The following is a 27,160-nucleotide window of genomic DNA, read 5'->3' on the forward strand; positions in this document are numbered from 1 at the left end:
CTACAATTGTAATCTGGGTGGATGTCAGAGCTGGTTTGAAAACCAGGTGGGAGGTAACTACAAGAACTTCTAGGAGTGCCACAGAGATTTAATTTAAGACAATGCTTTCCTGGGCCTTGAATGTTGTTCAAAATATAGAGGAAAACTGTGTAGCAGGCCTCACCCCATGCTGCTATAGATCAATGTCTTAATCTTTACATATCCCTAAAGTCCATGTATGAGTACTCATTGCTTTTTTTAAATTTTTTATTTTTTTAAAGTCTCATTTTGCATACCTGAATGAGAAAAATTAAAACAGAGTTAGCAAGAAAAACAAAACAAGACAAAAAACAAATTTTTCTACTTATGACTGTCACAGAATCTGCCTATATTTGCCTTTTCTGAGATGAACCTTACTGGCATGGAAATATTTTCATCAATAATGTAGCAACAGACGTGTTTATGGTATCACCTCCGCCACTTGAAGATCCTCAGGCTCTTCTCACAAACTTTTGCTTCAAAGTTTCTTTTTAAATGCACTCATATGGTTTCAAATCAACCTGTGATATATAAATGGTTCAGATGGAATATATTCTTCATTATTTTCTTTCTTCCTTGTCAAGAGGAGAACAAAGGCTGATTTTTTAAATGGCTTGGCAAACCTTTGATCTTTTTTCCCTCTGTATTCCCCTCCCTGCCCCAATCCCCTAGTTTCAGGATTCTGTGGATTGAGTTGCCCATTGGCCTGTAGGAAGACTTATTTTCACTCATTGAATCCCTGCATTTTAAAAAAAAAGTTTGTTTTTTTAATTAATTAATTAATTAATTAATTTAGACCAGGAGGTCCAGAGAAAGAGAGAGAGAGAGAGAGAGAGAGAGAGAGAGAGAGAGAGAGAGAGAGAGAGAATATCTCAGACAGGTTCTACACTGTCAGCACTGAGCCTGACTTGAGGGCTCGAACCCATGAGCCATGAGGTCATGACCTGAGATGAAATCTAGAATCAGATGCTTAACCGACTGAGCCACCCAGGTGCCATGAATCCCTGCATTTTTAACTCCCCAAACTGAAGGTAAATTTATACCACTGCAATGAATGAGAAGGCCAGCCTTATGTGCAGCCCCAGTTACAAATATATAGCAAGAAAACCATGTTTTCCCCCACTTTGGGTGTAAGTTGTCTGACCTCTGATCCTGGTATACTTAGTTCCGAACTTGACAGTAGCTTAAAATAAATAAATAAATAAAATGTAGATAAGGCAGTAAGAGCAGCACAGAGTATGGATAACAATGTTTGTTATTCCTCATGAGGAAAGGGAACAGAAAGTAACCACCTTGCTCTCCTAAAAATTTATTCTTGCAGACCCAAAAATAATTCATACGTATCAGTGAAATTGATAATTAAACTTATCCATGGAGTTCATCACATACAAGGAAAAAAATAGGCAAATATCTTTATGATTGTTTAGCAAAAGATACAAGAATAATTCCTTTAATAAAACCCTACCTTAATTCTTGATAATCATATGTTATAAAAGTGAAGTCTGAAGTATAGTAGGAAAATTGCTGACATTCGGAATCTGAAATTGTTGTGAAATAACTTCTAACTCTGTCACCTTGTGTAAATTGTTCTGTCTCTCTTATTCGTAGTTTCTTTGTTGGCAAAATGGGGATAATAAAACTACCTATCGCATAGGGTCATCATGAGGACAACAAAAAATAGCTTAAGTAAAACAAAAAAAATCTAGTACAGTGCTTTGTATATATTAAGTGTTCTATAGATATTATTTACTTTTAAATAGTGACATACATGTCTTAAATATCCATGATATATAAATGCATACGTCAGATTTGTCAACATCTTTGTTGCTGTTAATATATACTGCCATTGTCTTCCTCCCCTCATATTCCTTACCTTTTGTCTCAATAAGAACAAAGAAGGAGGCCAGTGGTAGTTTCTTATTTCTCAGATAGATAAATATATGATTTCCCTAACATAGTGTCTAGTTAGAAAAAACTTTGAAGAATAATGGATAGGAGATACGCTGGTAAATGGTTAATGTCCCTCTAAAAGCTGAATTTTAGTGTTTGCCCATTTCTATTGTGCAAATACTCCCATCATGGTCAATATCAAGCTACCAAAAGGATGCTGCTGAATGCAGAGTTAGCAAGTGATGTACACAGTGAACTCTCACGAGTTGGTACACACAGCTCTAATACACCACTACACATATTTGGGTTAAATTAAGAAAGAACTCTGTAGGTGGAAACTCGGTATTACAAGTTCCTTGTGCTTGGCATGATATAGCCTTTCAATTTATTTTTTCTTTAGCCAATGCTGCATAATGTTTCAAACATGTGTAACTTGACAGTGCCTAATCTCAGCTATAGCCTATATGACTTGCTTCTGAGTAGGTGCTTCTTTAAAGCCTCAGTTGACCAATGGTCAATGGTTATTTGCAGGTCAATTATGTTCTTTTATCCCTTCAACAGATACCTTGAGTTGCATTTTACATAGATCATTACAGGGACTGTGGAGGGTTGCATGTGCTCCCTCCCGCCCAGGATTGGGCGGTAGTTGCCCAGCGTGTTGCCCAAATGCAACCTGCACAAAAATGTTTTCTTAGGCTCTGCTATCTAAAGAAAGCAGCCTGGGACATCCCAATATCTTCCTGAAAGTCAGTTATTAAAGTCTATGGGGGTAAATTGAGGTGATGTTGAGCAATGTTGAGCCAGCCAGTCTCTGGCAACTGCTAATCTAATTTCTTTCTCTGTTGATATGCCTATTCTGAACATTTATATAAGTGATATTATATAATATGTGGCATTTTATGGCTGGCTTCTTTCATTTAGCATGCTTTCAAGGATCATCTATGCTGTAGCATGTTTCAGTATGTCATTGCTCTTTATGGCTGAATAATATTCCATTATATGAATATACTACATTTCATTTATCCATTTATCAGTTGATAGACATTTGGATTTTTAAATTTTGTGATTATTAATATTGTTGCTGTGTGCATTTGTTTATATGTTTTTATGTGGACAAGTATTTTCTTTTTTTTTTTTTTTTTTTTTTTTTTTTTGTGGACAAGTATTTTCAATGCTCCTAGATATATACTAATAGTGAAATTTCTGCTAACTCTACATTTAGCATTTTGAAGAACATTCAAGGTTTTTTAAAGTGGCTGTAACATTTACAATCATAATATCAGTGTATGAACATTCTAGCTTTTCAACATCCTTACCAATTATTGTTATTTTATACGTGTGTGTGTGTGTATGTATCTATATATATCTATATATACTTAATAATATATATTTGTTTTGTTTTGTTTTAAATAGTTATCCTAGTGGCTGTGAAATGAAATCTCATTGTGATTTTGATTTCCGTTTCCCTAATGGTTGAGGTTTATTTCATGCTTGTATTGCTTATTTGTATATCTTCTTTGAACAAATTAGATATATGTATACCTATTTTTCTTTTGTTGCTTGGGTTAGTATAAAAAATTATTTTTACAGTAGTAGTGGTGAAGAAATTTCTTTTTTATTTAAGTGGGTTTTACAAAGCATTTGGTTATAGCCTTCAGAACAGCAGGGAAGACCTGGTGAGATTATGCAATAATAATAAGATCAATTCTAGCTCTTTATTATTTGAATATGTTTTCCGCATTAAGAAGGATGATGGGACAAATTCATTACTGGCTTCTGAGAGCTAATATTCAGGCCCTATGGCTCTGTTCTTTTATAGAGAAGGCAATTAGCTGAAGATATGTGGCTTGCCTGAGATCACCCAGCAAGTTATTGGCATAGTAGGAATGTGAACACATGGCCTCTCAGTTTCCCATCTGTTGCCTGGTTCATTTGGCTGCTTTGTTAGGAGTGGGTGTATGTATGTATATTTATGTCGTGTTTCAGGAATGAGCAAAGGGAAGTGGGATGGTTTGTGCATTGTTTCAAATAGACACAGGGAAGTGGTATGATTGCAATTTCTTTATGCACTAACAAATATATTTAAGGTGGTTCTAACACTCTAAGAACTAGGATGGCATTGTAAATTATCACACTCTATTTTAAGCATTTGGATATGGAATTCTATATTACTTTGAATATATTTAAATAAAGTAGTGAATGCTGATTTTATGCTCCTAACTTTAATTGTTATGTACATATTTGAAGGTAAAGACAGGTAAATATATAGATATCTGAAGGTGAAGACACAATCAATGAACCCAGTTCATTCCTAAATGCTGATTTTAATTATTAAAATTAAAATAATTTAATTATTTGCCTAAGATCAATGCCTTATGAGATGTTAATATATATATATATATATATATATATATATATATATACACACACACATATATATACATATATATTATGTATTTTACATTATTTTGAAAGTACTAGATATACTATAATAGGTAGTATAATAGTGTTATGTATAGTAGGTAGAGAAAAAAATTGTCTGTTCTTGGTGGGGAGATTGCAAATAAAATTTCTTTATCCAACCACTCCAGAAGCACTGTACTAACAAAGCTGAATAGCCAATGAAGGGACATGTGAAAAATAGGGAAATAATAAGAAGTTTCAGTTAAAGAGCAGAAAGATAAAAAGGATGATGGAGAATAAACCGAAAGGAGGAAGAGAAAATAGAAGGGTAACAAAGAGGGAAAGATCAATATGTTTGTATATATCTTCATTTCTGCAACTTAGAAATGTTCCGTTGTGTTCTTTCCCTTCTTTTAGAAAGAGAGCTTTCTGCAGTGATATAGAACAAAAACACTAAGTTATTGTGAATATTGGTGGCATAGTCCTCAGCTGTACCATTGAATGATCAGCATATAAAGATATATGGATTTTGGGTGTGCCACCATGCCTGCTCATTTTCTACCACCCCCATCCAGTACTGAGAACGAGTACACAAATAAGGAAGAGGAAGATGATGGTCATCTCCTCCATGCAGAATAGTGTCCTACCTTTCCTAGTGATGTTTGTCTCCCTCCAGCAACATGAAAATCACAGGTTAGGGAATGATAATCATTTTAACTATGTTATACCAATGTAGGAGAACATGATCTAAAACCAGAGTACCTACAGGAATATTATGGTTGATTGCTGGTTTGTGTTTTTAAGAGAAATCATTATATTCGTTTTCTACCTTTCTTTTTCTTAAGTTTTAATTTTCATTCCAGTTGGTTAACGTACATGTAATGTTCATCTCGGGTGTACAATTTAGTGATTCAACATTTACATGGTATCTTTCTTTAGAGTAAAAATACAGCTAGTAAGGGAATCAGTCATTAAGATAGAATAAAAGACTGATTCATATATAATGATGACAACTATATGCAGTGTTAATTAGTACGTTCTTCCTAATTTCAAATCCCCTAAGGTGCGAAGTTTTAAACGATATAATCTGTTATCGATGTCGATTACTCATAATATATTGCAATTTTCTATTAATGCACCACTTTGTTTTAAATGTTTTAATAATTTTATATTAGAAGTACTTTAATTTAGAACTGAATTGAAAAGGCAACACTATGTTATAAATCAAATTGAAATCTTTTGAGCATTTCATAATTTTTATTTACTAATAGCTGCTAATGACCCGATATAAAATTAGAAATGTCTAAATAAATAATTACCAGTTTTTAATATATGAAAATTAGAATTGAAATATTCTGTCGATAGACTTACACATCATACACCACATCTTGATATAGGCTAACACTATATCCTTCTCTATAAAGAAACTTCATAAAAATACCCTTATGTGGTTATATACCCTTCATGTGACCCTCCTTGTTTTTTTCTTAAATTTTTAATGTTTATTTATTTTTGAGAGCGAGACAGAGTGTGATCAGGGGAGGGGCGGAGAGAGAGACACACCCATACACACACACACACAGAATCTGAAGCAGGCTCCAGGCTCTGAGCTGTCAGAACAGAGCCCAACCCAGGGCTCAAACTCACAAACTGCAAGATCATGACCTGAGCCGAAGTCGGCCGCTTAACCGACTGAGCCACCCAGGTGCCAGACCCTCCTTGATTTTTAAGTAAAAATTAAAATATTATAGTTGTCATTACATTTTAATCTCTCTAATTACTTGATAAGTAAATAAATATTGTATCAAATAATTAAAATAAAATCTACCTAAACTAAATAATGTAATTTGGGGAATTATGGTAAATAACCTCTACATAGAGAAGCAGAAAAAATTCAAAACAGCAGCACAACTCAAAAATTAATATTTGCTATTAAACCTTAAAGATCTCTTTTTGTAAAGAACTATATGTGTTTGAATTAAGAACACAGATTAATTTGTTGGAGGTCTTCAGCATGACCCCTATGTATTCTCTGGGTCAACTTTGTCATTGATAGGTATCCTCCAGAGAATGCCAGTTACCTAAGGTATTCCTTAACAATCTCCTTGTTATATTATGTAGTTTCTATTTTTACAATGTGTGTGTCAACTTCAAGGATTTTAAGGTGGTTCACAAACTTTAAATTAACAGGGTGAGTACAAATTCCAAAAACATGCCAAAGGGTAGAAATGAATACTTATTTTTCTTGAGTTGTAGCATTGTGCACAAGAGTGATTTGGCAGCAATGACAAGTGACTTTGCATATGACACTTTGAGGGCAAACAGCTTCCAGGGAGGGTAGGATTCCAGTTTTTTGTTTTTTGTTTTTTGTTTTTTTCTGTCTAGATTGGGGGCTATGGTGCCTCAGATAAGTGACTTTCAAGCCTCAGGCAGCTGAAACTCAAGGAAACAGAAGATAAGTGAGTTTGGCAATGATACCAGATAAGAGAGTAAGATTGGCCTTCTGGTAGCCTATTTTTATCTATCCCACTGTCTGCTTTTCTTCCCTAGAGACTGCTTTCTTTTTCTCTACCATTTTCTATCCAAGAGTGTTAATGGCACACACAACCTCTATAATACAACTGATCTGTGAAGTAGCCCTGAAGTCTCTCCTAATAGAGGTCTAGAATTAAAACATTGTAACATGGAAATCAAGAGTATAGATTTCAGGCCCAACTACTTTTTTCTAGGGAAGGTCATTGAATATAATTTTTTTTAATGTTTGTTTATTTTTGAGAGAGACAGACACAGAATGCGAGTGGGTTGGGGCAGAGAGAGAGGAGGGAGGCACAGAATCTGAAGCAGGCTCCAGGCTCTGAGCTGTTAGCACAGAGCCTGACGCGGGGCTCGAACTCACGGGATGTGAGATCATGGCCTAAGCCGAAGTTGGATGCTCAACCGACTGAGCCACCCAGGTTCCCCGAGAATATATATATATTTTAATGGGAGTGTGTGCTATTTGATAATGATAACTTTTATCTCCACAATTCCCTTTTTCTATCTCCTTTCATTTGTCATAAATTTCTACATTTCTTGTCAATATGCATGTTGCCACTTGTTTCACCTTCTTTTGCCGTCAGCTGTTATCTTTATGTTAGTCCTTTAGATATAGCATATCCCCAAATTATACTCTGTATCTTTGCATATACTGGAACTTTAGACTTTTTTCCGTGTAACATACCAGATGTTTTTATTGAAGTATATATTCTAATTTTCTAGTTATTTATACATAAAATGCATTCATATGATATACTTCCAAAGATTACAAATACATATTTCCCCACAATCACATACAGCCTGGTAATTCATATCAAACATGAAAACTAGTTGTTTTGAGATTTATGGAAAGTATTTACTGAGTTTACACAAGGAATCTTTATGTAAAAATCACTACGTAACAGCTCATGGAACAAAATGTTTTCAATAAGTCCACCTCCCTTTCCTCTAATCCTGACATTCTAATGTCCCTTACATTAGAAGTGCTGCAAAATTGTATAGTGACCCGTCCTGCTATTATACCTACTATAAACAAATAAGACCACTACTTCTGCCTATTCTGAGTGTCAAAATTATATCCTTTGCTTATTTTTAAAGTATAGTTGCTATTATTTTAATAAATGTATAAATTTATCAGTTGCTTCTGTGCTTCCAAATTTGACGGCCAGTTTTCAGTGATGCTCCTTCAACAAAATTTCACATTGTTTTTGGTGTAATAGTTTCACTCAGTTGTGTCTAAAATTATCTTTATTCTTCAAAACATTTATTAGGATGTTATGATATATATATGATATGATATATATGATATATGATATGATATATGATATATGATATATCATATATGATATATATATATGATATGATATAAAGGATCCTGGGATCCTTCAGAAAGTTTTCTTTTTCAAAGGTAAAGACAGGTGATAGTTAAGTAGAATTCAGGTGTGTCATGATACTAATAGCTACAGAGGTTTTTAAAAGAACTGTTCAGTAATATTATTTGATCTATGTCTATAAGTTTGGAAACAAAGTTAATGTAGACACATTTCTTCAATTGTAAAATACTAAAATTGACAGTTGAAGTAATAGAAAACTTGAAAGGAAGGATAACTGTTTACATAAATGAAATGTTAGAGAAAATCAACCCCCATAATTCAATTCTATGGGCTTTTATATGGGAGTTCTACTATGCATCGGATAATCACTATTTTATAGAAATTTTCAAAATTGTGGGAAAAGAAAACATTACAGTATATTTTAGTAAAATAAGGTAAAGGCAAACCAAGGAAAGATAGTTATAAGCTAATTTCATATATTGACAAAGATGCAAAATATGTAAATGCAACATGTCCCTTAATCTGATGGGAAATTAAAACTAGCTATGGTCAAGTGACGCTTATGCCCAAAATGCAAAATTGTTTTATTATCAAACATTTATTAACTATATTACACAAATGAGAGTAAATGGTCAAATAGCACACAAACTGGACCTGTTTGGTCATCGTTTAATAATTGTATTACTTTATATTTCATTTCATAAGCTACTAAAAACTTATGAAAGCCATAGTAGTTGCCGTTGTATGGTTCCTCTTTGTCCATTCTGCAGTAGAAAACAAGAGGGCTGGATATCATGTTCCAGGAGAAAAACTTCAGTGCTTAAGTTATAAGGCTTTTACAATGCATGAATGGGCAGGGAGAGTCAAAGCCTATGGTTAACAAAATTTATTATTTTAAGCAGTGGATTGTAGTTGTTTTCCTTGATTCTTTCAGGAGGGCAAAATAAAACCTTTATCTGGAGGTTGGTATGCAATGAATCATAATGAATAAGTTAATACTACCTTCAATATAAATTTTTCTATAAATTTTAACAATCTATTAGTTTTTATTAAATATAGAAAAAAATAAAATAAAAACAAACTTTATCTTTTAGAGCAGTTTTAGGTTCATAGCAAAAGTTGAGTAGAATGTAGAGATTTCCCAAATATCTCCTGCCCCTGCATATGAATGATCCTCTCCATTATCAACACTCCCCACCAGAGTGGTAACATTTTTTATAGTTAATGAACCTTCCGGGCTCCTGGGTGGCCCAGTTGGTTGAGCCTCAGACTTCGGCTCAGGTTCCGATCTTGTGCTTCCTGGGTTCGAGCCCCATGCCTTCTTCGGATTCTGTGTCTCCCTCTCTCTCTCTGCCCCTCCCCAACTCATGCTCTGTCTCTCTGTGTCTCTCAAAAATGAATAAATGTTAAAAAAATAAATATAATTAATGAACCTTTATTGATACATCATAATCACCCAAAGCACATAGTTTACATTTGGATTCCATAATTGGTGTACATTCTATAGGTTTTAACAAATGTATAATGACAGTATCCACCATTATCGTATCTTACAGAGAAGTTTCACTGCTCTAAAAATCATGTGCCTGCTTATTACTGATATATATAGAAAATCAATTGATTTTTTTAATATAAACCTTGTATCTCACAACCTTAAGTACAATAGCTTAATAGTTCCTAGAGGTTTTTTGTCAATCCTTTGGGATTTTTACCTGGACAATAATGTTATCTGGGAACAAAATTTAATTACATCCTTCCCAATCTGTATACCTTACACTTCCATTTCTTATATAATTAGCTAGTAGTTACAGTACAATGTTGAAAATGAGTAGTGAAAGGGGACATCCTTGCCTTTTTCCTGATCTTCCCAAGACAGCTTCCAGTTTCTTACTATTAAGTATAATGTTAGCTGTAGGCTTTTATGGGTAGTCTTTATCATGTTAAAGACATCCTCTTCTATTCCTAGTTTGCTCAGATTTTATCATGAATGGGTGTTGGATTTTGTAAATGCTTTTTTACATCTATTGATATGATAAAGTGATTCTTCTTCTTTAGCCTATACATCTGATGGATTATATTATTTTGAAAGTTGAATTGGTCTTCAATTTGGTTCAACTTCAAAAGTTGAATTGGTCATGTTGTATAATACTCTTCATAAATTGTTGTATTGAATTTGTGAATATTTTGTTGAAGGGTTTTACATCTATGTTCGTAAGAGATATTGGTCTACATTTTTTTTTTCTTGTAATATTTTTGCCTGGGTTTGGTATTAGGGTAATGCTGGCCCTCAGAATTATTTAGGAAGTATTCCCTCTGCTCTTTATATCTGAAAAAGATTGTAGAGAACTGGTATAATTTCATTCTTGTTTAGTCGATTTTCTAGTGAACCATCTAGGCCATGCGCTTTCTTTTTTGAAAGGTTGTTAATTATTGATTCAATTTCTTTATTAGATATAGGTCTAGTCAAATTTTCTATTTCTCCTTGTAGGAGTCTTGTAGATTATATATTTAAAAGAATAGGTCCAATTCATCTAGATTATCAGATTTGTGGGCATGGAGGTGTTTATAATAATCTTTTTTTTTTTTCAATGTTCATGGAATCTGTAGTGATGTCCTATCTTTCACTGCTGGTATTAGTAACTTGTGTCTTCTCTTTTTTCTTTCTTAAACAGTCTACTTGGCCCAATAAAGTATTGAACACTTTGTTATTTTCAAAACTCAAGAAACTAGGACTAGAAAGTAACTTTCTTATAGTTTAATAAGTGATATTTACAAAATCTAACATCATATTTAATAGATAAATTTTAGATGCTTTCTCATTAATGACATGGATAAAAAAAAGAATCTCTGTTAACAGTACTGTTCCTATTTTACTGGAAGTCCTGGCCAGTGACATTTGATTAAAAACAAAATTAGAGATCTAAAAAATTGGAAGAGGAGACAAAATTGCCTTCATGCAGATATAGTATGATAATTGATACAGAAGCAGTATACAACAATTAGAATTACTACAAAAGTTCAGGTAAGCTGCCAAATACAAAAATATTGCCTAAGAATTACTCTAACAAGAATGCATAACAACTTTTTGCTCAAAATATAAAGAACTTATTAAGTAAGAAGGAGCAATAGGGAAAGATTGCAATTAGAAGCAATTAGTGGAAAGATAATGGAGAGTCCTAAACTGTATGATATTTCAGCAGGATGTATCTTGTCTTGCAGTATGTTTACTGTAAATAAAGCCAGAATTATGAATTATGGAACTTCACACCCTGGAATATATGAGGAATATATTTTATGGGAATATACGAGGAAGATATTTCACAATTGATTTATCTCACTTTTTGCAAGTTATGTTCTGTTTTAATCATTTGAAATCTCACATGTGAATTCTAAAATACGGTGCATTCTGGTATATTAAGAAAGGACCCAGGGAGCTGAAGAATTCTCAGACATAGCCATGTTTTATCTGTGCTTTCTGATTACCTGGACCCTTTAAATTACTGGTAAAAAATCTATAATTTGTATAAGAAAAACTATAATTATAGTGAGTCAGATTTGAGAATTCGATCCTTTGTGTTATAGAAAAATCTTATAAAGAGAACCTCAATAAAAGGCAAAACATGTTCATGGATGGGCAAACTTAGTTTTAGATGTGTCAATTCCACTTAAATTTATCTATACATGCAATGAAATCCCAACAGATTTCTAAGAGAAACTTTTGAGAAATTAAGCCTATTATATAATTTATATCTCAAGATAAATGTAAGGATATCCATTATAATTCTAAAAGGAAAAGTTTAATATATATTTATATATATAATATATATGAGATATATATATGAGATATATATATATATATATATATATATATATATATATATATATATCACTGTCAGACATTAAGACACCCAACAAAGATTTGACAGTAAAAAAATGTAGTTTTTGATTAAGAACTGACAAATAGACCAGAGAAAGCCCAGAAACAAATCCATGAACATGTGATTGCTTCATATTTAATAAAAGGTAGGTAGTATGTTCAACTATGAGAAAATCCTCATTTGTTTAGTCGATGGTATATGGAAATTTGATTCAGTATATGGACTTTAAAAGTTGGATTACAGAGTTGGATTAAAAAATTGCTTTACATGGATCAAATGCCCAAATGTTAAAAGTAAAACTAAAGTTAATGACATAAAAAATAGAATATTTTTGTGACCAGAGGGTTAGGAAGATTATTTTTAAACAAACCCTTATATTATAAACAATGTGCAAATAATTTTTACTTTGGTTAAGTAAAAGTGAAAGATCTTTAATTAAATAACTTCATTATAGGCAAAGTTAACTGCTGTATAACAGACTGGAGATGATATATGCAATGTGAAATGCACGCAAATGATTAATGTCTATATTATGAAGGAAATAATTTAGCTCAACACCAAAGGAAATATTTGCAAAAATGTGCTGAAGACATGAATAAAAAATAATAGTTAATGTATAGCAATTATTGTGTACTAGACCCTGTGCTAAGCATTATATATATATTAATTTATTTAACATTCACAGAGTTGTGGTTATCCTCATTACCATATGAGGATATGAGATGAATAAACTGAGGCATAGAAAGGTAAATAATATATATCCAAGTTTATATTTGTCTATGTAAGTGATGGAGGCATGATTTGCCCTCAAGCTGTCTTGGTCCAAGATTTGTGTTCTTTATAGGTTTGTTACATTTCCTTTGAGGAAATACCCACATAGCTGATATATTCACAGTCAGCTTAACCAGTAAATGTGGAAATACAGATTAAAACAAAAATTGCATACCCTCTTGCAAGGAGCAGATTGGCAAAACATGTAAAGGCAGTACACTGAAATGTAAGAATGTGGGGAAATTGGAAACTTTAAGCATTGCTGATGGGAATATAAACTTGTTCAAGGCATTCTGGAGATATTTAGTAACATCTGGTAAAAACATATTTGCAAATACCCCACATCTAGCAATTACTATAACAGCAGAGTAAATATTCTCCAAAATCTTTCTGACAAGTCTACAGGGACTTGTAGATTAATAAAGATAGTCATCACAATGTCGTAGTTTTGGGTAGCATAGAGATATAGGCAGATTACAAGTCCATTACTGGAGAGGTGGATTTATATTGTGAGATCTATCTATTTGGTGATATGATAAATGAATATATTGAATAGAATGAATTCTATTTTATTGTATAAGAGCTTGATGTATCCCAAAAAACTAATGATGAATGGAAAAAGAATATAATATAGTTTATAGGACAATACTGTTTCCAAGAATGAAAACACAGATTTCAAAACAAATCTATATAATCTTTAAAAGACATTTTAAAAGACCTAATTAGCATAATTTAGATGTGTGCGTTAAATACATTAGAGAAGGTGCCATGGATGTGCCTGGCAGGGAGTAGAGGATGGGAATTCACGTTATGTGAAAAATACAATTAAAATAAGAACAGTGACAATTCAAGAAATTTTAACTTATAAACTTCAACTTTTTCTGTGTTTAGAGCATTCATATTTATATTTAGTTAATTGAAAACAAAATATTGCACACATTTAATATAAAATATCCTCGAGTCTATTATGTGCTATAAATCAAAGATTCAGTATTTTTAAATAAGCTTTTATAATCATATTAAAATCAATAACAAATGTTCTGGCAACAACTTAAAATTTACATGTATTTTACAGCCTTATCCTTTAACATACCTCAACTTAATAGTTTTCAACCTAAGTCTGTTAAAGCACTGGCCTTGCTCTAATAAGCATGCTCATGAAACATACTTATTTTAATAGGAGTCTAATATATGTTAATTTGATTAACAATCAAGAAAAAAATGTTTTAAAGAAAACAAATTTAAATAAGGAGCTTTTTCAAATGTAAAGATAAAAATATTTTTATAATATATCTAAAGTTTTGACATTTTAATATAAGGCACTTTGAAGATGAGATATTAAAATATCTATAGTCTTAATACAATTGATTTTTTAACTGTTTTTTTTAATACCAACTGAATGTAAACAGAATGAGAGTGTTTAATCCCTAATATTGCCTCTTGAGAGTTTTCCTTGATTTTAGATATGATGTGAATACTGGATGACTCATTCAATATGATTCAGTGCCCTTGAGGAAGGTTGAATAGAATAGCTCAAATAAGGAAGATGAATTCCCTATAGCATCTCAGAATGTAGCATTTTTAAAAGCTAGAAATATTTTTCCACACAATTAGCACAAAATCACATTGTCAGGGATTTGCCTTCAGGTCATTAACTAATATGTTCACTAACAACGTGCACAAAGTAGATTGAAAAAAAAAAAAAGATTTTTCTCTCCGAGTCAGAACTGTGACTGATTTGGAATTAAACCGTGCTTACTGGAATTCTATCAATAGACTTCTACTTTGAGTATCTCTGCTGTAACCCTGCAATGACATTCAAAAATGTACTCATTCATTTCTTCAATATCTAAATATGCTTTAACAAAATTTATTTAATTCTTTCAAATTTATCCTTCTGTTACTGGGAAAGAAATGTGTCATTTATCATATAATGGAAAACAATATGTGTCCTGTCTTTGTAAAGCTTTAATGTGTGTTATGTTGTGGTATTTATACTGTGTACAGAAGGATCATATTAATTAATAATATTGTGACAAAGACTAAAACATGAGTCTTTAATGTTTATTAAACATAAGTCTTTATTGTTGAGAGTGAGAGAGACCGCATGAGTGGGGGAGGGGCAGAGAGAGAGAGGGAGACACAGAATCCAAAGCAGGCGCCAGGCTCTGAGCTGTCAGGACAGAGCCTGAAGTGGGGCTCAAACTCATGAACCACAAAATCATGACCTGAGCCAAAGTCGGACACTGAACCAACTCAGCCACCCAGTCACCCCTAAAACATGAATCTTTATGAAGAAAATGGTCTACAATTCATGATAAATTTTTTAAAAATGTCCCCATTATCATGAAATTTCAACAAACCAAAACTTTAGGGATGGTTTTTTGAGTGCTAATATGTAAATTCACTCATCCTGGGTAGGATGAAAAATTCTCTAAAGTTAAGCCATAAAAGGCTTATCAACAGTCCTTGGATTAACATGATCTGTCACTATAGGTAGGGCATGAAACAATTTGGAAAACATCCTTATAGGGGCATAATCCCATGTTGCAGAATGGCAACTCAGTTCTTATTCATGTCAAGGGATAGCCTGAGATTTTTACACATTCCAAAACTAGAATATAATATCTTCCCAGCTCATAGGGTTTTATGAGAATTAAAAATAACTCATTTATCAGGAAGAAAAAAGGGATGTAGAGATGTGATTGTAAAGGATCTGTAAGACTCACTCATCAGCAGAGTAATTCACTTCCATAATTCAACCATATGGCTTTGGCATATATTTAAGAGTATGCCTCAACAAGATTGCAGTTTAAATCCTCTGGATAGTTAAAAAGCATTACAGGTCAAAGCTTATTCAGAAACATTCTTCAAAGTACTACTGTATGCTGGGGATGTTTTACAGATATTCTGAGTATGTAGGGAACTTGAATCCCCACTTTGCTCTCTCCTTGATATATTCACACAGACCACCCACACTACTACTACAGTCATCTGACACAGCAAGAAATAATGGCAACAGGCTGTGAGTGAGTTTCTATTTCCCAGAATTGAGCTAGAGCAACCAATCCCCTGCCAACCTGGACTTTTCTCCTCTGATAGTGCTGTTACCCATCTTGATATGTCAAGAGAGACGCATGAGAGGTTTAAGCCATCAAAAACAGCTAGAAAAGGGAAGTCAGCATCTCAACTTTCTCTACAGAATGGAATGTGATGGTTGAGAAAATCTGTTTTGACCAGAAAAGCTTATCTTAACTTAGAGACACTGGTAAGATTAGATACAATATCCAAGGGGTATATATACCAAGCTCAGAAAGGCATAGTTTGTCAGGAATGGAAATCTGTTGATTTCCTTTTGTTTTCCTTCTTCATTCCATCCAGACTGTATTCCTCCTCCAAAGATCTTTGTCTTTTTCATATTACTATTTAGAGCTTTTTTTAAGAAATAAATAATATGAGATGTATACTGCAACTGTTTTTCTGAATCTTTGTTCATCCATTTTGCTAATAGTAAATTTTGACATGGAGAATTTTGTTTTTTATTTTAACAAATACATAAATCTTTTTTGTATAGATTCTAGATTGTCTCTTTTTTATGATGATATGTTTTATTTGTTATGATATGATATATCTTGAAGTATATCTATATTTTATGTATGGTGTTATGGGCTGAAGTATATTCTTCTAAAATGTATATGTTAAGTTCCTAACCCCTAGTACTTTAGAATGTGACTACATTTGGAGATAGGGACTTGAATGAGGTAATTAAGATAAAATGAAGTCACATGGGCAGGTCCTAATCCAATATGTTTGATGTCCATATAAGAAGAAGCCATTAGAACACAGGCACAGAAGGAAGACCATGTGTAGACACAGAAGATGACCATCTAGAAGCCAAGTAGAGCCTTCAGACTTCAATCCTGCCCACATTTTGATTTTAGACTTGTAGCCTCCAGCACTACAATCTGTGCTACCTCATTATGGCAGCCCTAGCAAACGACTGTATGTGGGTACAGATATCAATGTATAGATATTTCACATACCCATACAAAAATACGTTGTGTTTTGATGGTAGTGATGGTGAGAAGTGGAGGATGTACCTAACTTCGCTTTATCAGACAGTAGTCTATTTTGAAAATCATCAAGTGGCTAATTCATCTTTTATTCAATGCATTAAATAACACTTATCACTAACTAAATTCCTATATACCTGCATCAGATTTTAGACTCACTTTCTGCACTATAGAGGAAGCTATATGGAAGTTTGTCTCTGGAAAACCAAATTTTCAGACAGGTCATCAATAAAGGGAACTTGGAAACACAGTGAATGTTGTTGGTTCTAATATCTGACATCTGTGGGGTTTAACTTAATTCCAAAGTTTACCTAGTGCTGTACTGACTACTTTAAGATTGGTTCAGGAACTGTGGGACACATGACTCGGTGCTGTTGTAACAGAAAGTGGCTGGTCATGAAGCCATCCAAGAAGATGGATTATCTCTGATTTACTAATAATTGGCTATCTCTACCAGAAAAATAAATGAAGCTGGGCTAGAATAACCCAGTTTTCTCCAATTACCCTGGCCCCTTCATTCTATCATATGATTTCTGCTGAGTATGAAGATACTCTCACAGATTATATGTGTATGGATTTTCCATAGATTGAATACAGATTAGAAATATGATTTAGATGTACCTCTCTTTACTTCACTATAATTTAAAGTGCTTGCACTTTTCTTGTCATATGTAACTCATTAGTGATACATGTCATCTTGTTTTCAGTCTAAATTAATATACAACACTCTGAAATTTTATCATTTACTAGTAGTTATGATTAATTATTTCATATAAATTGAAGGGTTTATTAGTATTTTAAACAATATTATCACTGCAGTTTTCAGTTAACCATGCTACTTTCCTAATGATCTGATTAAATGTATTTAAAGCAATGAGTGTTTAAGCAAATTTATTATTATAAATGTATACAGCAATACATAAAATGTCATTGTTTAACTGAAAATGCCTTACTTTTTTTAAATACTAAAATTTTCAAACAAATATCATAAAATAATGAGAAGGAAGACAAAAATTTCAATATATCAAATCCTTATTGTCTTTATTGATTTAATTTTATAAAAAGCTCAATATCAGTTTCTAAAAATAACAAGCATTTATTTGGAGTGTGGGTTGGTGATTTACACTTGGCTCTTCTGGGTTCTTCTGTTTTATACTGAGCTCATGCATATGCCTTTGCTCAGATGATTGTTGGCTTCCATTGGGATGACTGGTAGAAAATGAATCAAATCAATAAGTCTCCTACCTTAGAGCAAACTAGCCCAGGAATGCTCTGAGGGCAATGGTAGAGATAGTAGCATATAAGTAGAAATAGCCAAGTGTTTTTTTTGAGGTTCCATTTGTGTCATTTGGTTACATCCCCTTGACCAAAGCAAATCAGGTGGTTTAGCTTAGATTCAATGTGGGAAAACAATTGGAGTGTGAACATAAGGAGTGATGACATAATAAAACTGTTTTTGCAAACTATCACACTTGGGAAATTGAATCCCTAGTATTTATAGAAAAGATTTTTACAGGTCATTTTGGTCTCATTTGTTAAGGCATTATGTGTTGTAGTGAAATTTTACCTCTAATTTTACATTCTAATGAGCTTAAATCAGAAAGGTGTTAATAATTTTTATCAAAGATATTAAGATTTGCCACTGTGCAGTGGTAATATTGATAGTTTCTATAAACTGAATGTTGCTAGCTATTTTTAGGAGGTATAAAATACATATATAAAACATGTAATTTTACTGCCTCAAAGATAGATCCAGGGTCTTTAGAATTTAAAATAAAGGTTGGAGCAAAATCTTGGATAATATCAAATATTATACTTTAATATTGTTGAGTAAACTTATATTTTTAATGTTTTCAGAAATAATATGAATATCAAAAATATGTGAATCATGATTGTTTTATTTTGTTTTTATTTAGTAAAATAAATAGCCATAAATATGTTCTCCTTTGTTGATCTAATTGTCGGTCTTTTTCACTTTTCACTGTGAATCTATCACAACCCCTTCAATGCAAAATCTTTAATTGCAGATAGCTCTAATATTTTCCTAGCATCCTTAAACTACACAATGATTCCTATGGAGACCCGTAGGGAGCCATTTTCTGGGAATTGCAGTCTGGTCTATTACAGTCCCTGAACATAAGGTATAGTACCCTGAACATAACATAGCTAGTGATCTATTCTCAATTCCTTCTCAGATCTGTGCAGCTTTCCAGTTACTTTATGTTCTTTATTCCCATTATAAAATTATCTACTAATTATATTTTTAAGAACAGTAAAATGTTAGTACATGATTCTTTAAATTTTTTTTTATGTTTATTTATTTTTGAGAAAGAGAGAGCATGAGCAGGGGAGGGGCAGAGAGAGAGGGAAACACAGAATCCAAAGCACGCTCCAGACTCTGAGCTGTCAGCATAGATCCCGATGTGGGGCTTGAACCACCACGAACAGTGAGATCATGACCTGAGGTGAAGTCAGACGCTTAACCGACCCAGCCACCCAGGAGCCCCTATTAGTACATGATTCTTAAGTGGTTATGTAAATATTAAAATGTATGCATTGATAAAAATAAAATAATGATAATGGTGTTTTAGAGGAAAACTATTTGCTTCATTGTTTCAATTATCCACTTATTTTTCCTGTTTACAATATGAATCATGGTCAGCAAATTATAGATCATTAATGTCATCAGCATAAATAACTGATGCTACCAGTATCTGAAATTAAGTGGACAGTATTCTTTATTTATTAATTTATTCTTAAAGCTTATTTATTTTGAGAGAGAGACAGGGAGAGTGAGCAGGGGAAGGGCAAAGAGAGAGAGAGAGAGAGACAGAGAGAGAGAGAGAGAGAGAGAGAATCCCAAGCAGGCTCTGCTCTCTTAGCACAGAGAACAATGCAGGGTTCACCAATGACCTGTGACATCATGACCTGAGCTGAAATCAAGAGTCAGTCACTCCACCAACTGAGCCATCCAAGCACCCCTCTATTTAAAATACACAAATTCAAGGATGATAAAATACATAGATTTCATTGCTTTCTTTAATCAGTTTTCAAGTACTTTGACTTTGGGTTGGTAAATGTTTTACTAGCTTTACCACCCTCCCAAAAAATAAATGAATAAAAAATAAAGCATTGATTTGGAGGATGCAGAGTTGAAGATACCAATGTAACATCATGAATGCCGAGTTGGAAAAGATGTGTACAGTCCTCTCTTTGAGCCAATATGGAGAGTCTCTGTGAGCACATTTCAGTACCCCTCAGTCTTTGAATATCTTGTCTCACTGTTTTCAAATAATATAGCAATAGCTTTTGCTTATTATTTTTTCATTAAAATTTTTAATTTTTATTTATTTATTTTGAGAGAGAAAGAGAGAGAGAGGGGAGGGGAAGGGCAGAGAGAGAGAGAGAGAGAGAGAGAATCCCAAGCAGGCACTGTGCTATTGGCCTGGAAGATTTGGTTTATTCTTGTAGATCTTCTGCCAATGAAAAGACCTCCAGGGACTGATAAAATTATTTATGTGAACTAGGGATAGGAATTACAGTGAACTGGAGATTAGTATTCCCTACAGGCAATTATTACACTAGGCAGAGAATTAGGTCAGAGTCAGGGTACTTGCTAATCATAAAGGTGTTGAGATATAACATTGGGGATGGAGACTGAGGTGATATGGAGGCAATGGTTTTTGGAAACAAGATCCAAGATGCTGAGTAGAACATTTCTGGACTGATCCTCTGTGTGCAGTTTGAAGTCATACAGAAGAGGTAAAAGCAGGAGGGGTGAAGAGAAATATTGTGAGCCAGATTCTAAAGGTTTTAATGTCTGAATGAGCAAACAGGAAGTCTGAATATGAAATATCACATAAGATCGAAGTGGTATCTCATATGTGCTTCACTGAAACATAGTCTTTTGTAGGAGGAAACAGGATAAAATTTTTACAAATGGGGAAATGAGGAAGCCTACACTAGTTCCATCTTTGCTAGTGCCTAAACGCCTTCACCTTCAAGGCATACTAAGAGAACAGTAACACTGAAGTCTGTCTAGGTTAAGAGGACCAAAGGAACATTCAGAAAAAGGGCAAGATATGAGATATTTGTTAAAATGTTTAGGAAGGAGAGGAATAATGTTGAATTGGGATATATTGCAGGTCATATAGGGCATCATGAATTATAAATCAAAGTGAAGATGGATGTACCTCAGAGCCTGGAACTTGTGGTCTTAAATACATGGAGATTAGTATATATGGGTTTAGACTGAAGGTGCCGTGGGAAAGCTAAGGAATCCATCATCTCTAAGAAGATATTTGGAGCATCAATGCCACTGTTCTGTCCTGCAGTTAATGACTGCTGATCTGGAGGAGGGACAATCCCATTGGGAACATTAGATATTCAGGTGACCATACTTTTTGGAAACTATGAGGAAAATTCTAGAAATGAACAACAAAGAAACAAAGTTCATATACACTAAAGTTCCTGCATTGTGAGCATCAAATGCCCCCATTTTTCATCCACAAATATTTTCTCCTTTCAACACACAATTTCCATGAAATTTATATCTAACAATAAATATGAAAACTTTTTAATGTACATATAAATGTATCCCACTTATATGGGAAAATACATTTTTCAATATAGTATTTCATAAATATGGTAACTGGACATTTTAGTAGAAACTTTTGATTTGTCTGCAATGTTTTAATGTTAATTTGTCAATATAAATTGTTTTAATCCATTCTCTACTTACGTAATTTTTGTCTTACAGAGTGGGCTACAAACATTAACCAAGATTTCTTTGTAATAGTGCCAGTTTTCAGGTTAGCATTTAAATTTAAGAGGAGAGATTGAAATTCTGATCCAAATGTACTAAGCCTTACAGTTTTTTCAGTGCCTATGGTTTTATTCATTGGGTTTTTAAGATGTAAATATTTTTTTTTTATTTTTTAATATATGAAATTTACTGTCAAATTGGTTTCCATACAACACCCAGTGCTCATCCCAAAAGGTGCCCTCCTCAATACCCATCACCCACCCTGCCCTCCCTCCCACCCTGCCCTCCCTCCCACCCCCCATCAACCCTCAGTTTGTTCTCAGTTTTTAACAGTCTCTTATGCTTTGGCTCTCTCCCACTCTAACCTCTTTTTTTTTTTTTTTTTTTTTCCTTCCCCTCCCCCATGGGTTTCTGTTATGTTTCTCAGAATCCACATAAGAGTGAAACCATATGGTATCTGTCTTTCTCTGTATGGATAAGCCTTACAGTTTAACCTGAGTTGCTACTAATTTAAATATGATATAATAATGGCAACGTTCTCACTAAGAGAAGTCATTGATAACTACACCCACTCCATAGACACTGCTCTCCCGACCTCATCACCAAAGTATAAAATAGTTTATTTGTCCTAAATTCTACAGCAGGGAATTTGCAGAGCAAGGACTCTTTTCTGAACAAAAAAATATCAAAATTAATGTGTAGGCATTAGAGTCACATACATAGAACATTAATTTGGCCATTCTCCTGCCTGCAGGCTTCTTCCACATCTTTTGAGGTAGAAACAATGATGAATTTGTGTTTCTTCCCTGTACCGATTGGACTGCAGATCAGTCAAGCATACATCTACATTCTTTGCTTTTTAATCTTCTCCAAGGCTGATTATTTTATTTAAATAGTGGCTATAAGTTCCTAGAAACAGTGGTCTGAAAACTGTTTCCAGGCAGATAGACTTAAAAAAAAAATGTTTATTATTTTGAGAGACAGAGAGTGAGTAAGTGCGAGCAGGGGAGGGACAGAGAGAGGAGAAAGAATCCCAAACAGTCTCTGTGCTGTCAGCACAGAGCCCGAGGCCAGATAGACTTTCTTAAGGAATAAAGTAATAATGTTTTTCTTCTTTTATACTCAGTGGAATTGTTAAAGTCAGGAGACATGTCTTTTTTTCACTTTTTATACTTAAATGTAAGTGTATTGCTTAATGAAGTGCTAATTATAGATATTCAACAAATGTATGTTGGGCTTTTGCAGATGTGGCAGCAAATAAAGTATTATCTTCCTATAGTTTTCTTACTCTTCCATTCCCCAATACCAGAAAAGAATCAGAATGAGATATAACTTCAGCTATATTCAATAAAACCCATTAAACATTTACCCTGATTATTAAGTGCTCAAAATTTGCAATGATGAAAAGCAAGGTATGGCACCAACCCTTTACATGGTTTGTAATCTAATGTTCTGCCATTACATATGTAACTTTAATCCATGAGTTCATGTGACTCAGTTGTTTATTTGTTTGAAGAGCATTCAGTTAGATCAATTATCAACATTAACACTTCTGAAAACTCCACTTCTTTCTCCCCCAACTTGTATTATGAACTCTACACGTTTACATTCCAAATTCCAAAACGCTTGTTGTAAGTTTGGACTCTATTCTCTCCTTCTTTTCTTTCTTTAATACATTGATTAGATGGAGAACAGCCTCCCTCCCCGAAAGCAAAAGGAGAAAGACAATAGCCGAAAGGAGAAATAAAGAGAAAGTGGGGAGGGCAGTGAACACTCAATTCTTGTACTATCACCTATTTTTAAAATTCTTGTTATTTGATTAGCTCCCCAACTAGATTACTGAAATAAGCATAAAGAGGCAGGATATTCTTCTACAATACATATGAATGAAGTATGCAAAACTTTATATTTCATATATTCATAATTCTAAGAATGAGTGTTGAGACAAATATTTCCCATTCTGTTAATTTCTTATAATATTCATCCAATGTTTTTGAACTTAAAGGGAAAACCCTTTGCCCATTCAGTGTCACGTTTTGAACAATACATCTTTGCACTGTAGAAAAATATATACCTCTAATAGTAATGTAAAATTTAAGTAAACCTAAAAGAATCATTTCCTTTATTTTTTTAAATTCTCAGAACTTTATTTAGTTTCCAGGACCAGATACCAAGTACTGTAAATTTCCAGATTTGACTTCAATCCTAACAATAGTATTTCACCTTCAAAAGTTTTATTTTTACTGGAATGTCAATGGTCTTCATGGTTTGTTGGTTACACCTTCAAGTCACAATTCTCCTGCTTTGTTTTATTGTGCATTTTCCCCGTAAGTGTGTTTCTTATCTTCTCCCAGAAGAATCTTATTCCACTCCTCAAGGACCTTTGCCTCTTCCCGAAGGGCTTTTTCCTCCTCTTGAAGTGCACTGTTTTCTTCTCTAAGAGCCTTGTTCTCCTCACGAAGGGCCTGCTCCTCCTTCCACAGAGCCCGTTCTTCCATCTCTAGTGCTATTCCTTCTTTCATCAAGTCTTGTTCCTCCATCTTGAGTGCTCTCTCCTGGTGTTTCAGGGCCTTGATCTCCTCATGGAGAGACTGTATTTCTTCCTGAAGAGCTTTCGCCTCATTCTGGAAGGCTTTCTCCTGTTCTCTGAGAGCCTTGATCTGAGCCTCCAGGGCTCGATTCTGTTGCCAATGAGACTTTCTTTCTGTGCTCAAAGCATTGATTTTTTCCTCTAGTGGTCTTTGGCTCTCCAAAATCACATTTTTAAACTTCCATAGGACCTGGTTTTGCTCTCTCAGGGATTGATTCACCTCCCAGATCAAATGGTTGTCCATTCGGAAGGCTTTGTTTTCTTGATGAAGAGCTTTATTTTCTCTCCAAAGGGACTTATTTTCTTTTCTAAGAGCCTTGTTCTCATCCCTGGATGCCTTATTGTCTCTCTGAAGATTTTTTTCCACCTCATGAGGCTCATGTTTGAGTTTATTTTGATCTTGAGTGCAAGAGAAAAAAGAGGAAAACAATCGCAATATCTTACCTCTATTTATCCACTTTGATTGAGAGACAACCATTGTTTCTTAGTGTTTTATCTGAGCAAAAATATATACACTCCAAGTGTTCTGGGTTCAGCCAAAGGTGGACTAGTGATATTTACAACAAAAGCTGTTCTAAATTTGTTGAGAATTTGTTCATATGGAATTGGCTGTTGTGTTGACTTATACAAGTAATATAGCAGGGATCTAAACAAGGCTCAGTTAGGCCGACTGCAGGAGAAGAACAGGCAAATATGAAGACAATTCAGTAACTTAACTATTTGGTTGATGTAACAAAGTTTAAATCTCAACACATTTAAATTACCAATTAATAATTCTAGGTTACATATTGAATATTGATCAAGGTTAAATCATTGAATTGTTTTGTGTTAAATTAAGCTCTGAGTTAAACTGCTTCTACTAAACTATTAATCTTCCTCTAATCTATTCATTATTGATATTGTAGAAAAATACCATGTGTTTATAAAAACATTTTTGGCTTTGTAAGAACTAGAAAACATTTTCAAATATAATTTGAAATATATTTGTAATCTATGTAAATATATAGTGTAAATCAAATACACTATAATTTTATCATATTTACTTAGATATTTAGTAGTGTTATCAAATATTTAAACAGACATTCACACTTACATTTCTGTGGTCTCTGAATTTCCAGCAAGCCTGATTTGTTTTAGTACTAGAAAGCAACTAGGCAACATTTTATGTCATCCATAGTGATGTCATATAGTGTTGACATTAATAATATAATGGGTGCTGTATTTAGTGTTTGGCTGTTTTTTGTTTTTTGGTTTTTTTATAGGCATTTTAGGAAAAATGTAAATTAAAATGTAAGGTTTTATTTAATGTTTTTCTGTATTAATAATTGAACATGTATTTAGTCCTTGCTTTGATGTAAAGTATTAGAATTAGTTTCAAACACCGAGTTTTGTTATTAAGAAGGTAACTGTTTTTATCCTAGAATTGACAAATGTTAGGAAACACTATACAATCAAAGGTGAAAGTATTTTATTTATTTATTTATTTTTAAATGTTTATTATTTATTTTTGAGACAGAGAGAGGCAGAGCGTGAGTGGGGGAGGGGCAGAGAGAGAGGGAGACACAGAATCTGAAACAGGCTCCGGGCTCTGAGCTGTCAGCACAGAGCCCGATGCGGGGCTCAAACCCAGGAACGGTGAGATCATGACCTGAGCTGAAGTCAGATGCTCAACCGACTGAGCCACCCGGGCGCCCCAAAGGTGAAAGTATTTTAAATGATTTTAAGATCACTGCTGAATACTTAGTATTAAATAAATTTGTATGTCATACCAAAGAAATAGCACTAGCAACATTTAAATTCTAGTAATCTTATCTAAGATAAGTTTTATGTGACCCAAAATATGTTCGCTGCTAGAATATAAAGCAAAAGAGTATATTTCTTTAAATGTAAACTTTTAATGAGATATTAAAATATGTGTATTTATGTACATGTCATATTTTAACTATTTATACATATAAATGATACTTGGTTTAAGGTATAAACTTGAAAATTGAATACAAACGTGTAAACCTAAACCACTCACATCTGATTAAGATCTGTCAATTTATTAACTGTACCAGATTTCTTACCTAAGCTACCTAAGTAGCTTCTTACCTTTTATTTGTTTAACAAGTTTGAAAAAAAGGCATTTTTTCTAACACATTCATAACTCTGTATTTAACAAAAATAGTAAAACATAATGTTATGGAATGTAATATAAAATTAAGAAAATCCATGTGAAAGTTTTCAATTTCTTTGTTTTTAACTTGATGAGAATGAAATATCCATTTGATCATCTCTACCTATAATTGAATTGTGAAAGTAGTTTATGTGATTATGCACCAGCTTCTTTTTTATATTAGTGTTTCTGCTCTTTTGCTTTTGCTACCATGGTAGCTAAAGATTCAGAAAGAGTTCCAAAGACAAAGAACTCTGGACATTCTATATTGGAATGAATAAGTTTTGAAGTTTAAGGGCAAACTAGGAAGGAAGAAAAAAAATCTCTGCAGCCCTTATCTATTGAATAAATTGAATTCATAATTTAAAACTTTTTTCAAATTAACTACAGACCCAGATGGTTTCATTAGTGAATTCTTCCAAATGTTTAAGAAAGAAATACTGTTAATATATCCATGAATTTTCAAATGACAGGAAAAAATGCACAACTTTTTGTTTTGAGACCACATTACCTTACGTAAAAATCTCACAAGAGTATTACAAGAAAGAAAAACTATGACCTAAAGTATCTCATGAACACAGTTGAAAAATCCTAAACAAAAGATAAGCACACTAAGTGCAATGATACATAAGATAAAGTATATGTTATCACCAAAATGGGTTTAATTCATGAAGGTGAGATTGAGTTAATACTGGGAGTCAATTAATGTAATTCACTACATTAACAGAACAAGGGAAAAAAACTT

General features: G+C 33.3%; 1 protein-coding gene across 1 annotated transcript; it reads right to left on the bottom strand.

Annotated features, from left to right (window-relative positions):
• Positions 1-23,789: 23,789 nt before the first annotated feature.
• On the bottom strand, positions 23,790-26,468 carry LOC109247135 (protein chibby homolog 2-like). Its single transcript, XM_053898869.1, is given in 3 exon segments — positions 23,790-24,014; positions 24,016-24,927; positions 26,352-26,468. Coding segments are annotated over 2 exon segments (792 nt in total). The 5' UTR covers positions 24,736-24,927; positions 26,352-26,468; the 3' UTR covers positions 23,790-23,942.
• Positions 26,469-27,160: the final 692 nt, after the last annotated feature.

The sequence above is a fragment of the Panthera pardus genome, unplaced genomic scaffold, assembly GCF_024362965.1.
Source record: "Panthera pardus isolate Hobbes unplaced genomic scaffold, ASM2436296v1 HiC_scaffold_1, whole genome shotgun sequence".
In the NCBI taxonomy this organism is placed as follows: domain Eukaryota; kingdom Metazoa; phylum Chordata; class Mammalia; order Carnivora; family Felidae; genus Panthera; species Panthera pardus.